At 41.2% G+C, this 15,000-nt stretch overlaps 1 protein-coding gene across 1 annotated transcript in view; it reads right to left on the reverse strand.

Moving 5' to 3' along the window:
* The window catches only part of LOC115184388 (glutamate receptor ionotropic, NMDA 2A), a 27,905-nt gene that overhangs the window by 1,371 nt on the left and 11,534 nt on the right, over positions 1-15,000 (reverse strand). The window contains exons 3-4 of the mRNA XM_029745340.1: positions 13,795-14,034; positions 12,161-12,475 (exon numbers count right to left, since the gene is read on the reverse strand). Of these exons, the coding sequence (XP_029601200.1) occupies positions 12,161-12,475; positions 13,795-14,034 (555 nt within the window). The remainder of the gene's footprint in view (positions 1-12,160; positions 12,476-13,794; positions 14,035-15,000) is intronic.

The following is a 15,000-nucleotide window of genomic DNA, read 5'->3' on the forward strand; positions in this document are numbered from 1 at the left end:
AGTCACTCATTCTGAATGGTTAAGGTAAGGGTTCAGTTTAGTCACTCATTCTGAATGGTTAAGGTAAGGGTTCAGTTTAGTCACTCATTCTGAATGGTTAAGGTAAGGGTTCAGTTTAGTCACTCATTCTGAATGGTTAAGGTAAGGGTTCAGTTTAGCCACTCATTCTGAATGGTTAAGGTAAGGGTTCAGTTTAGTCACTCATTCTGAATGGTTAAGGTAAGGGTTCAGTTTAGTCACTCATTCTGAATGGTTAAGGTAAGGGTTCAGTTTAGTCACTCATTCTGAATGGTTAAGGTAAGGGTTCAGTTTAGTCACTCATTCTGAATGGTTAAGGTAAGGGTTCAGTTTAGTCACTCATTCTGAATGGTTAAGGTAAGGGTTAACTTCTTAAGGCTAGGGGGCAGTATTCTGAAGTTTGGAAGACTGACGTTCCCAAAGTAAACTGCCTGTTACTCAGGCCCAGAAGCTAGGATATGTATTGGATAGAAAACACTCTGAAGTTTCTAAAACTGTTAAATTAATGTCTGTGAGTATAACAGAACTGATATGGCAGGCAAAAACCCGAGGAGAATCCATCCTGAATTTTCTTTTTTTAGGTCACCACCCATTAAAAATGCTTGTCTATGGGAAATTCAAAGGAAATCCTCCGAGATTGCAGTTCCTACGGCTTCCACTAGATGTCAACAGTCTTTAGAAAGGGTTTCAGGTTTGTTTTTTGAAAAATGAGCTAGAATTTGTAGTTTTTCAAGGTGGCTCTCATTTGGACTGTAGTCTTGTGGCGCGCGTGGATGAGGGCGAACACTTCGTTATTTATCTCTGGTATTGAACATACTATTCTCCGTCTTAAATGTTATCGTTTATTTACATATTAGAGTACCTGAGGATTGATTAGAAACGTTGTCTGACTTGTTTGGACGAAGTTTATTGGTAACTTTTGGGATTGCTTTGTGTGCATGTTGAACGACTGGAACAGGTGGATTACTGAATCAAACGCGCCAACTAAACTGACTTTTTTGGGATATAAAGAAGGACTTTATCGAACAAAATGACCATTTGTTGTGTAGCTGGGACCCTTGGGATTGCAAACAGAGGAAGATCTTCAAAGGTAAGTGATTTATTTTATCACTATTTCTGACTTTTGTGATGCCTCTGCTGGTTTGGAAAATGCTTTTAATGATTTTGTATGCGGGGCGTTGTCCTCAGATAATCGCATGGTATGCTTTCGCCGTAAAGCCTTTTTGAAATCTGACAAAGAAGTTAAGCTTTTAAATGATATATGACACTTGTATTTTCATGAATGTTTAATATTACGATTTTTGTATTTTGAATTTCGCGCTCTGCAATTTCACCGGATGTTGGCGAAGTGGGTCACTGGCGCTCCACCTAGCCGGTTTGGATTGGGTTCAAACATTACGTGTCTAAGACTGGGATCAAACACGCAACCTTCTGATGCAGAGTGTCTACTTGATGGTAATAACGCTCACTATATTACCCCTAGTGGACAGTTTGGAGGGCATTTCCTGAAGTCCTCAGGAGAAGAGAAGAGAAGAGAAGAGAGGAGAGGAGAGGAGAGGAGAGGAGAGGAGAGGAGAGGAGAGGAGAGGAGAGGAGGGGAGAGGAGAGGAGAGGAGAGGAGAGGAGAGGAGGGGAGGGGAGGGGAGGGGAGGTGAGGGGAGGGGAGGGGAGAGGAGAGGAGAGGAGAGGAGAGGAGAGGAGAGGAGGAGAGGAGGGGAGAGGAGAGGAGAGGAGAGGAGAGGAGAGGAGGGGAGGGGAGAGGAGAGGAGGGGAGAGGAGAGGAGAAGAGAAGAGAGGAGGAGAGGAGAGGAGAGGAGATATATATACACACCACACACACACACACACACACACACACACACACACACACACACAGATATATATATATATATATATGTTATATCAATGTGTGTATGTGTGTGTGTACACACCACACACACACACACACACATTGATATAACATACTGACTCAACTCAAGCCACTTTAATAATGGGAAAATTGATGTAATCAATTTATCACTTGCCACTTTATATTATTTATATTAGATCATGTTTACATAATCTACATGATTCATCTCATATGTATATACTGTACGCCATACCATCTACTGCATCTTGCCATCTTGATGTAATTAGATGTATCACTAGTCACTTTAAACAATGCCACTTTATATAATGTTTTCTTACCCTACATTATTCATCTCATATGTATACACTGTACTCTATACCATCTACTGCATCTTGCCATCCTGATGTAATGTATCACTAGCCACTTTAAACAATGCTGCTTTATATGTTTTCATACCCTACAATACTCATCTCATATGTATATACTGTACTCTATACCATCTATTACATCTTGCCTATGCCGTTCAGCCATCACTCATTTATATATTTTTATGTACATATTCTTATTCATTCCTTTACACTTGTGTGTATCAGGTAGTTGTTGTGGAATTGGTAGATTACTGGTTAGATATTACTGCATGGTCGGAACTAGAAGCACAAGCATTTCGCTACACTCACATTAACACCTGCTAACCATGTGTATGTGACAAATACATTTGATTTGATTTGATATATACACACCATACACCACACACACATACACACACACACAGATATATATATATATACACACCACACACACAAACATTGATATATATACACACCATACACACACACACACACACACACGAGGCGAGAGCAAAACGTTTTTAACAACAAGCCCTTCAGAAGCACAATTTCTTTCAGCTGAACATGGTTTGAACCCTGGAGAGATTTAAAATCAGTTTGTGTTGCTGTTGTGTTTTCAGCCAGTTAACCTGCTGCCCGGTGAGTCAGAACTGCACTTCTGTTGCAACTGACTGGAGGAGACTAACTCTGTTCGCAGTTAGCATCGAGCTAACCATTAACACGGCTAGGGAAAACTAACATTCTGCTAGCATTTAACACGGCTAGGGAAAACTAACATTCTGCTAGCATTTAACACGGCTAGGGAAAACTAACATTCTGCTAGCATTTAACACGGCTAGGGAAAACTAACATTCTGCTAGCATTTAACACGGCTAGGGAAAACTAACATTCTGCTAGCATTTAACACGGCTAGGGAAAACTAACATGCTGCTAGCATTTAACACGGCTAGGGAAAACTAACATTCTGCTAGCATTTAACACGGCTAGGGAAAACTAACATGCTGCTAGCATTTAACACGGCTAGGGAAAACTAACATTCTGCTAGCATTTATCACAGCTATGGAAAACTAACATTCTGCTAGCATTTAACACGGCTAGGGAAAACTAACATTCTGCTAGCATTTAACACGGCTAGCGAAAAATAACATTCTGCTAGCATTTAACACGGCTAGGGAAAACTAACATTCTGCTAGCATTTTACACGGCTAGTGCAAACCAACACTACCTTATCATGTAGTGTAGCTAAAGGGAAAACCAACAGTACTTTAGCATTTAGCATAGCTACAGGGAAACCATCAGGGACATGTAACATTTACATTTACATTAACGTCATTTAGCAGATGCTCTTATCCAGAGCGACTTACAAATTGGTGCATTCACCTTATGATATCCAGTGGAACAACCACTTTACAATAGTACATCTATATCTTTTTTTGGGGGGGGAGGTTAGAAGGATTACTTAATCCTATGTAAGTGATATGATGATGTATTATCCCTTGTGAATGATGTATTATCACTTGTGACTGATTCCCAGCGTGTGCAGTAAGGCAAGAAACAGCCCATGCCTTAGTTTTAGCGACTTTTTGCAAATCATAGGCTATGGGCTAGGCTATACCTCATGTAGCCTAGCCCATAGACCTATATGTTTTGATAAGGTTTGTATCACAACTAAAGTGGCCAAATAACTTGATAAAACGAAGGACATTAATCCACTTTACAACCGGTGTACAGCCTAACTGGCATATACAGGCGGCACCTCAGTTTCAACTTTGGGGAAGATCATTTTTACCATAAAACCTTTATAATAAACCATTACATGCATAACCACATTTAGCTGACTGAAGCCTGGACTCCCATGATCACTCGGCTACGCATGCCTCTCCCTAACGTCAATATGCCTTGTCCATTGCTGTTTTGGTTAGTATTTATTGCCTTATTTCACTGTAGAGCCTCTAGCACAGCTCAATACACTTTAAATCCACCTCCAACACATTCGGTGACATCACCTGGTTTAAATGATATTCCTGGAGACAATATCTCTTTCATTGATACTCTATGCACAGGTTTACCCCCCACTGTATCCACATCCTACCATACCGTTGTCTGTACATTATGCCTTGAATCTATTCTACCGCACACAGAAATCTGTTCCTTTTACTCTCTGTTCTGAACGTACTAGGCAACCAGTTCTCTTAGCCTTTAGCCTTTAGCCGTACCCTTATCCTACTCCTCCTCTGTTCCTCTGGTGATGTAGAGGTTAATCCAGGCCCTGCAGCCCCCAGCACCACTCCCACTCCCCAGGTGCTCTCATTTGTTGACTTCTGTAACCGTAAAAGCCTTGGTTTCATGCATGTTAACATTAGAAGCCTCCTCCCTAAGTTTGTTTTATTCACTGCTTTAGCACACTCTGCCAACCCGGATGTCCTAGCCATGTCTGAATCCTGGCTCAGGAAGACCACCAAAAACCCTGAAATTTCCATCCCTAACCTCTACGGGCTACGGGGGCAGTATTGAGAATTTTGGAAAAAATATGTGCCCATTTTTAACTGCCACCTACACCAACTCAGAAGCTAGGATATGCATATTATTACCAGATTTGGATAGAAAACACTCTGAATTTTCTAAAACAGTTTGAATGGTGTCTGTAAGTATAACAAAACTCATATTGCAGGCAAAAACCTGTGAAAAATAGATTTTTAAAAAATGAGAATTTTGTGACTGTACTATTTAGTGTCATTGTTTTATAGATACCACAGTGAGAAAGGATTCAGTTCGCAACTCCTACTGCTTCCACTAGATGTCAACGATCTTTAGAAAGTTGTTGGAAGCATCTGTGATGAATACAGACCGAATTAGAATGCTTACAAGTTGACACGTCATCACTTCATTTTTTGCGCCTGCGCATGAATCTGAGAAGAGTGTCTTTGTCATAATCGTTTATTCTAGACACTTGATAGGTTGTGTGAAAATATTACTGATGTTTACTGATGTTTCACGTTAAAAATGGACAAAAAGATTAATGCTAAACAACGTTTGACATGTTTGAACAAACATAAATAGATTATTTACTAGTTTTTTTTTAGCTTTTCGGCGTGACTTTACACTGCCCACCTCATTTTGTGGGAGCCTACTGAACGCTAACTATTTGGACATAAATTATGAACTTTGTCAAAAGAAACCACATTTGTTCTGGACCTGGGATCGCTGGCAGCGCCTTCTGATGGAGATAATCAAAGGTAAGGGGATATTTAGAATGTTATTATCGATATTAGATGATGCTAATGCTAACGGTATAGCTTAGCTTAGCTTAGCTTATAGCTTAGCTTATGTTGTTAGCATAGTACCCAGTTTATAGCAAATGTGATTTCCCAGTAAAGTTATTTTGAGATCTGGCCATTCGGTAGCAATTACGAGATGATAATATATTATTCTTTGAATGACAATATTATAATTTACCAATGTTTTCGAATAGTAATTCCGTGATTTGTAATGCTGGATTCACTGGGAGCATTCGAGCCGAAAAAAATTCTGAATTTCACCGCGACTGTAAATGCTGTTTTTGGATATAAATATGAACTTGATGGAACTAAAAATGCATGTATTGTCTAACATAATGTCCTATGAGTGTCATCTGATGCAGATTGTCAAAGGTAAGTGCATAATTCTAGCTAGTTTTCTGTCTGTTGATGCCCTTCTTTGAATTGGCTAAACATTACACGCAGCTATTGTCAATGTACTCTCCTCACATAACCTAACTTTATGCATTCTCCGTAAAGCCTCTGAAAATCGGACAGCGTGGTTAGATTTAGGAGATATATCTTTCAAATGGAGGAAAATAGTTGATTATTTGATTATTTGAAATGATTACTCTTGCAGTTTTGAATTCCCCGCCATGGTCACATGACAATGAATCCCAATACCGGGATAAGATCCTGCCCCCTGGCCTCAACAGGCTAACTATAACATTTTCAGACAAGATAGAACTGCCAAAGGGGGCAGAGTTGCAATCTACTGCAGAGATAGCCTGCAGAGTTCTGACTTACTATCGAGGTCTGTACCCAAACAATTCAAGCTTCTACTTTTAAAAATCCACCTTTCCAGAAAAAAGTCTCTCACCGTTGCCGCTTGCTATAGGCCACCCTCTGGCCCCAGCTGTGCACTGGACACCACATGTGAACTGATTGCCCCCCATCTATCTTCAGAGCTCATGACCTAAACTGGGACATGCTTAACAACTGGCCATCCTACAGTCTAAGCTTGATGCCCTCAATCTCACACAAATTGTCAATGAACCCGCCAGGTACAACCCCAAATCTGTAAACACGGGCACCCTGATAGATATCATCCTAACCAACTTGCTCTCTGGTGTTTTCAACCAAGATCTCAGCGATCACTGCCTCATTGCCTGCATCCGTAATGGGTCCGCGGTCAAACAACAACCCCTCATCACTGTCAAACGCTCCCTAAAACACTTCAGCGAGCAGGCCTTTTTAATCTACCTGGCCCGGGTATCCTGGAAGGATATTGACCTCATCCCGTCAGTAGAGGATGCCTGCTCATTCTTTAAAAGTGCCTTCCTCACCATCTTAAATAAGCATGCCCCTTTCAAAACATTTAGAACCAGGAACGGATATAGCCCTTGGTTCTCTCCAGACCTGACTGCCCTTGACCAGCACAAAAACATCCTGTGATGTTCTGCATTAGCATCGAATAGCCCACGTGATATGCAACTTAGTTAGGAAAGCTAAGGCTAGCTTTTTCAAGCAGAAATTTGCATCCTGTAGCACAAACTCAAATAAGTTCTGGGACACTGTAAAGTCCATGGAGAATAAGAGCACTTCCTCCCAGCTGCCCACTGCACTGAGACTAGGAAACACTGTCACCACCGATAAATCCACCATAATTGAGAATTTCAAAAGCATTTTTCTACGGCTGGCCATGCTTTCCACCTGGCTACCCCTACCCCGGTCAACAGCCCTGCACTCCCCTCAGCAACTCACCTAAGCTTCCCCGATTTCTCCTTCACCCAAATCCAGAAAGCTGATGTTCTGAAAGAGCTGCAAAATCTGGACCCCTACAAATCAGCCGGGCTAGACAATCTGGACCCTCTGTTTCTAAAATTATTGCAACCCCTATCACTAGCCTGTTCAACCTCTCTTTCATGTCGTCTGAGATTTCCAAAGATTGGAAAGCTGAAGAGGTCATCCCCCTCTTCAAAGGGGGAGACATTAATTTGGGATCTATCGCATCCCACAACTGTCCCAGAAAATGCTTGGAATATTTATTTTGTGCACAGAAGGACAAGTTGACCAATAGAATAGGTCAACTTGTGTACTATGGCGGATAGTAGATTGACATAGGCTAGTGGTTTTGCTGTTCGTTAGGCCTGCTCATCTGATTGGCTGAGGAAAAGTAAATGTGGACAGTTCTTCTAACATCTTCAATATGAACCTCGGGAAATCGATAAGAAGGCATTGTTGCATCACCAACGTGTCTGTCTTCACGTGTAGCCTACTTCATTGTTGCATCACCAATGTGTCTGTCTTCACGTGTAGCCTACTGCATTGTTGCATCACCAACGTGTCTGTCTTCACGTGTAGCCTACTTCTCAGCTGAAATGCCTGTGAGAAGGACCCGATCACATGACGCCATTGGCTAAGAAGAATTGATATATCTGAGAGAGCGATGTGAGTGAGAGGTGCTTCGGAGCACGGCGATTGGTAGCTGGAAGAAGGGAATTGTAATTATTATATTCAGCCCAAGGGCACAACGGCCACTTTGGTGTAACGGGTTGGCAGTCGTGGTGAAGGAATGAGGCACAGGAAGCAGCGAACACAGGGGAGTGCCGTATTTAATTTACATTCACTCATCAAACAAATACTCCCAAACACAGGGGATAAAATACACACGGCGTAAAATAGCGCCGACACGAACATGAGCCGTCACAATCGAAATAATCCTGCGCAACACGGAAGCGGACCAGCTAACATAAATAGCCCCGCTAATTAACCAAACTAACACAGGTGCACAAAACCAAAAAGAAGGGAAAACCAAAAAGGGAATCAGTGGCAGCTAATAGGCCGGTGACGACGACCGCCGAGCGCCACCCGAGCAGGAGGGGGCGCCACCGTCGGTGGGAATCGTGACATTTGGTCGCAAAAGGCATGGATTTTTTTAGGTGGCATTACGGCAACACAAGGGGGTGCCGACGTGAAATTCGAGGCCTGGTGAGACTATTATCAAGTGCTTGTCAAATTGTGAATGAGAGACTGATGAAGTGTGTACAGCCTGCGCAAAAGACAAAGCAGAGCTCCGGCCTTTCATGCGACTTTTTTCAAATCTTCATTAGAGTCGCATCATGCAGCCTTAGAATGTATAAAAAATCAAAACATGCAGCCCAATATTTGTATCACCACTAAAGTTGCATAAGTAACCGTTTCTTTGTTAACCGCTTAACACTGAATATCTGCATGTGATCACTCCCTCAAATCATTTAGAGAAAATATCCTTTATATTTTATTCAGCTATGTTCTGTCTTATTATCATACTATAAAATAATATAAAATACTATCAAATTAAATAATTTAAAAAATATATTAAATAATGTCACTGAATTCTTGTCTGCTAAATGAACAAGTGTAGCCCACAAACATATGGCATAGCCAGATCAGGGCCTAACATAAGGACAACTCAGAGTATACTATTCTGTTCTTCTGAAATAGACTACATTTTCTTCATATCATGTTTATTTAGACCTGTCTAAAATAAATCATGGATTTATTGTGTAGGATATTATTGTGTAGGATATATTACATGGATTTATTAGACTTTTTAAAATGCAGATGTTCCAAAGCTTTTAACTGTAAAGTCTACATCTGTTGTATTCTGTGCCTGTGACAGATGGATTTGAGCTTTGAGTAGCTAGGCTACCTCCACCATTTTACTTTCACCCTCAAACCACTTCACATCAGTGTTTAGTGAGGAACACAAACAGAGAGAGAAAGATCTGTCATGACTCTCCTGTGAGGATATGAAGGATTCAAGTTACAGTGAGTCCACAATACAGCTCTCTCTCTCTCTCCCGCAGAGGGGGGAGAGAGGTGAAGTTGGCCGTTTTATGACGGTCGTAAATACCTTGTAGAAACTCTGCTTTGGGCTCTGCAGGATGGAGGGGAAAGAAACCTTTTGTTACAAAGATATTGTTCCTGCCAAAACTACAACATCAAAAGGCTGGATAATGAAACAATATTTCTGTGATCCAAACATTGTGTCACGTCCTGACCATAGTAAGATGTTATTTTCTATGGTAGAGTAGGTCAGGGCATAACAGGGGGTGTTTTTCTATGTTTTGTATTTCTATGTTCATGTTCTAGTTTTGTATTTCTATGTTGGTTTTGTTTGAGATGATCTCCAATTAGAGGCAGCTGGTCCTCGTTGTCTCTAATTGGAGATCATACTTAAGTAGGGGGTTTTTCCACCTGGGTTTGTGGGAGATTAGTTTTGAGCGGTGTCTGTTTCACCTCTGCGTCACGGTTTGTTGTTTTTTTTGTCATTCAAGTTTATTTATGTATTGCATAGTTTCACAGTATAAATAAAATGTGGAACGACACACACGCTGCACTTTGGTCCACTCATTCCTACGACAACCGTGACACATTGGGAATGGTCCGTGGGTATTTAAAGAATAACCATGTCCAACAGTTGTTGTTTTGTGATATCATGAAGGACGGTACAAGTAAATAACTGTACCTCTACAAATGTATGCGTCCCAGTTATCAGAGGCACATCTAAATGTTGTGGAACTTATATGATTAAATATGAAACTATTTGTGAGAAGATGTAATGTTAGCCTTCTAAATGAGAGAATTGTTTTTCATATAAAGTCTTAACCAGTCAGTGACCACACCCACATGAGCACAGACATTATGTCGGCGTCATGGAACGCCCCTTTTGCCAGAGTGCATAAAACCCCTCGTGAAGAATTAACATATAAGACCAAGCAGGCGGACGGTGTTGAACCGGACGTCACGAATGGTTAGACTCTATGAGACTAGAAAAACGTGGAGCGTGGCTGAGCGTTGAAATGGTAGGAATTTAATTCTCTAGAGACCAGTACATTGCCGGGTTGCTACGGATGTGTAAAATGGTTCTAGCTCTACATTAGACCAGCAGGACCGACAGCGTGAGCTGAAAGGTACGGAATGGTTGAAACTCTCTCTCGAAGAAGAAGACTACACAGGAACATTCAGTCTGCAGCTGTTTAAGTACTTTAGTCTAGTAAACTCGGCCCGAAGACAAGAAGACAAAGAACAGTTTCCTCTCACCACTATAGATACCTCTATTCTAATGAACAGAGCCTGCTGAACAATGCGGGGTAGACCTCTGGAGGATTCATTCTCACAAACACTCTGAAAATCAAGAAGATACATAGGACATGGTGACCTCTGGTGGACAACCAGAGACTTTCTGTAGAATTACTCCCTGTAGATGAATTGAGCATTTTACAACAGAGAGACAGCAAAGACATACACACGTAAATATGTACATTGCAATTCATTCGAATGAGCAGCCGTTCATGTGCAAAGAATTCGCATTTCCATGAGCGTAGTTATCAGCTGTATGTACAATAGTGGAAATCCTTTCCTCTCTTTTGAATCCGCCATTTTGTGTAACAAGCCGTCATATCGGTTTAGTCCACTAGGGACTTTTCATTACATTGTGCAGTAATCAATGTGTAAGCTGTCCTGTTTTTTTGTGTTTATGTAATTTTGTGTGATTATTTAGTTAGTAAATAAATGATTAAGTCAGTGTGTATATCGCTGATTCATAATTTATGTTAGGGTTTGTGCAGATATCCTAGAATTTTTTGACATTCAGAATGAGACTCAAAATAAATAAGAATTAATGAATTGACTGTGACTAATGGAAGATATATTTATATCTTTAGAGTTCAGTCGGGAAATGGTAACACGTTAAATAACTTTTACCGTGGTGCCCCAGATTACTACTTAATTAATTGTTATATGATTAATTGAATCACATAATAATTGAACCTGATATGTAATTATTTCATAAAATAACAGTCAAACACATTAATGACAGTCAAGACACAACAGACCATTTTACTGTGAGCTATATTAGCATTATAGCTAGGCTACTTCCACCATTTAACTTTGAGCTAACATTAGCATTATAGCTAGGCTACTTCCACCATTTTAATTTGAGTTACCATTAGCATTATAGCTAGGCTACTTCCACCACTTTACTATGAGCTACCATTAGCATTATAGCTAAGCTACTTCCACCATTTTACTTTGATATACCATTAGCATTATAGCTAGGCTACTTCCACCATTTTAATTTGAGCTACAATTAGGATTATAGCTAGGCTACTTCCACCATTTTACTATGAGCTACCATTAGCATTATAGCTAGGCTACTTCCACCATATTACTATGAGCTACCATTAGCATTATAGCTAGGCTACTTCCACCATTTTACTATGAGCTACCATTAGCATTATAGCTAGGCTACTTCCACCATTTTAATTTGACTTACCATTAGCATTATAGCTAGGCTACTTCCACCATTTTACTGTGAGCTACCATTAGCATTATAGCTAGGCTACTTCCACCATTTTACTGTGAGCTACCATTAGCATTATAGCTAGGCTTCTTCCACCGTTTTTCTTTCACCCTCTCCGACTACTTCACTTCAGTGTCTAGTGAGGAGCGCAAACGGAGAAAGAAAGACATCTATATGATCTAGATAACCACTGAATACATAAAATGGTGGTAACTTAACTAGGTTTAACTCTCACCATCTTACTTCAGATAACTAACCTTACAACTTGCTCTAAGTAGTAAGTAGTATACTTTAAGCAAGAATCATTTGTAAACCACACAGAAAAAAGAGCAAAGAACACAGAGAAATGAAGAGCAGAAACTGAAAGAGAGGTAGAGAAGAGAGAGAACAGAGAAGACAGGAAGCCAGTGTAATGAGGAGGAAGTAGAACTCTGAGGAAAGAGAGGTAGAGAAGAGAGAGAACAGAGAAGACAGGAAGCCAGTGTAATGAGGAGGAAGTATAACTCTGTGTTCTGACCTTGTCGGCCATGATCATGGAGGATCCCCCGTACACCCCCAGGACAGGAAGTGATGTTTGAGAGGACAGGAAGTCCAGGATCTGAGAGATAGCTTCCTGGTCCGACCCGTCAGCGAAGACAAGACCATGGAGAGGCTTCTTCTGGAGCAGCTCACACACCTGTTATCAAACACACAGGTAGGTGTTATACATACAGGTAGGTGTTAAATGCAGGTAGGTGTTATAGACACCTGGTATCACACACACAGCTAGGTTTTATATACACAGGTAGGTGTTATACACAGGTAGGTGTTATACACAGGTAGGTGTTATACACAGGTTGATGTTATACACACAGGTAGGTCTTATACACAGGTAGGTGTTATACACAGGTAGGTGGTATACAGGTAGGTGTAATACACACAGGTAGGTATTATATACAGGTAGATATAATACACAGGTAGGTATTATACACAGGTAGGTATTATACACACAGGTAGGTGTTATATACAGGTAGGGGTTATATACACAGGTAGGTGTTATATACAGGTAGGTGTTATACACAGGTAGGTGTATACACAGGTAGGTGTTATATACAGGTAGGTGTTATACACAGGTAGGTATATATACAGGTAGGTGTTATACACAGGTAGGGGTTATACACACAGGTAGGTGTTATATACAGGTAGGTGTTATACACACAGGTAAATGTTATACACAGGTAGGTGTTATATACAGGTAGGAGTTATACACAGGTAGGTGTTATACACAGGTAGGTGTTATACACAGGTAGGTGTTATATACAGGTAGGTGTTATATACAGGTAGGTCTTATATACAGGTATGTGTTATATACAGGTAGGTGTTATACACAGGTAGGTGTTATATACAGGTAGGTGTTATACACAGGTAGGTAATTATATACAGGTAGGTGTTATATACAGGTAGGGGTTATACACAGGTAGGTGTTATACACAGGTAGGTGTTATATACAGGTAGGTGTTATACACAGGTAGGTGTTATACACAGGTAGGTGTTATACACAGGTAGGTGTTATATACAGGTAGGTGTTATATACAGGTAGGGGTTATACACAGGTAGGTGTTATATATACAGGTAGGTGTTATATACAGGTAGGTGTTATACACAGGTAGGTGTTATATACAGGTAGGTGTTATACACAGGTAGGTGTTATACACAGGTAGGTGTTATATACAGGTAAGTGTTATACACAGGTAGGTGTTATACACAGGTAGGTGTTATATACAGGTAAGTGTTATATACAGGTAGGTGTTATACACAGGTAGGTGTTATACACAGGTAGGTGTTATACACAGGTAGGTGTTATTTACAGGTAGGTATTATATACAGGTAGGTGTTATACAGGTAGGTATTATATACAGGTAGGTATTATACACAGGTAATTAAAGTTATCCCACATGCAAGTCCACCTGCCCAACATTCTGGTTTGTAACCTACAGAACCCTCTCCCCTACCTACCTGTGTGATGACAGTCTTGGGGTCTGTCTGGTTGATTCTCAGGGTGGTGACAGTCAGCTCCACAGGGTCGTCGTTCCGCCTCACCGGGATTATATCCTGGTCACTGATTGGCCGCGTCTGACCCAAGATCACCCCAACACTTAGCCCAGGTGGCTTCTGGGCCGCTGCTGGTACACTGATCTGGGAAAGCAGGGCTGGGAGGGTGAGGAGGACCCAGCCCAAACGGCCCATACTGGAACCCTGTAGAACACACAGTTACTGATCAGATTTCAGATTCCACTGGAACCCTGTAGAACACACAGTTACTGATCAGATTTCAGATTCCACTGGAACCCTGTAGAACACACAGTTACTGATCAGATTTCAGATTCCACTAGAACCCTGTAGAACACACAGTTACTGATCAGATTTCAGATTCCACTGGAACCCTGTAGAACACACAGTTACTGATCAGGTTTCAGATTCCACTGGAACCCTGTAGAACACACAGTTACTGATCAGATTTCAGATTCCACTAGAACCCTGTAGAACACACAGTTACTGATCAGATTTCAGATTCCACTGGAACCCTGTAGAACACACAGTTACTGATCAGATTTCAGATTCCAGTCAGCAGTGACCTTGGACAGAGCAACAACTCACTCCCACTGACTGGCCGTAACACACACACACACACACACACACACACACACACACACACACGAACACACACACACAGACACGAGTATGTGGCATGCGATAGGTCATCCCTCCTAATCAATAGTAGCTTGGTGACTGGAGATGGTAGATAAGTCATTGATTGATCAAGGCTGGCTCAGTGAGGTAGATAAGTCATTGATTGATCAAGGCTGGCTCAGTGAGGTAGATATTTGATTGATGGAGCCTGGCTCCATGCTCTCTCTCTCTCTCATGCTCCCACTCTACCTTTCTCTCCTCTGTCTGTCTGACTCCCTCTACAGTAACCCAGTAGACTGTATCCCTCTAAACCTTTCTCTCCTCTGTCTGTCTGACTCCCTCTACAGTAACCCAGTAGACTGTATCCCTCTAAACCTTTCTCTCCTCTGTCTGTCTGACTCCCTCTACAGTAACCCAGTAGACTGTATCCCTCTAAACCTTTCTCTCCTCTGTCTATCTGACTCCCTCTACAGTAACCCAGTAGACTGTATCCCTCTAAACCTTTCTCTCCTCTGTCTATCTGACTCCCTC

This window comes from Salmo trutta, unplaced genomic scaffold (assembly GCF_901001165.1).
Source record: "Salmo trutta unplaced genomic scaffold, fSalTru1.1, whole genome shotgun sequence".
NCBI lineage: Eukaryota > Metazoa > Chordata > Actinopteri > Salmoniformes > Salmonidae > Salmo > Salmo trutta.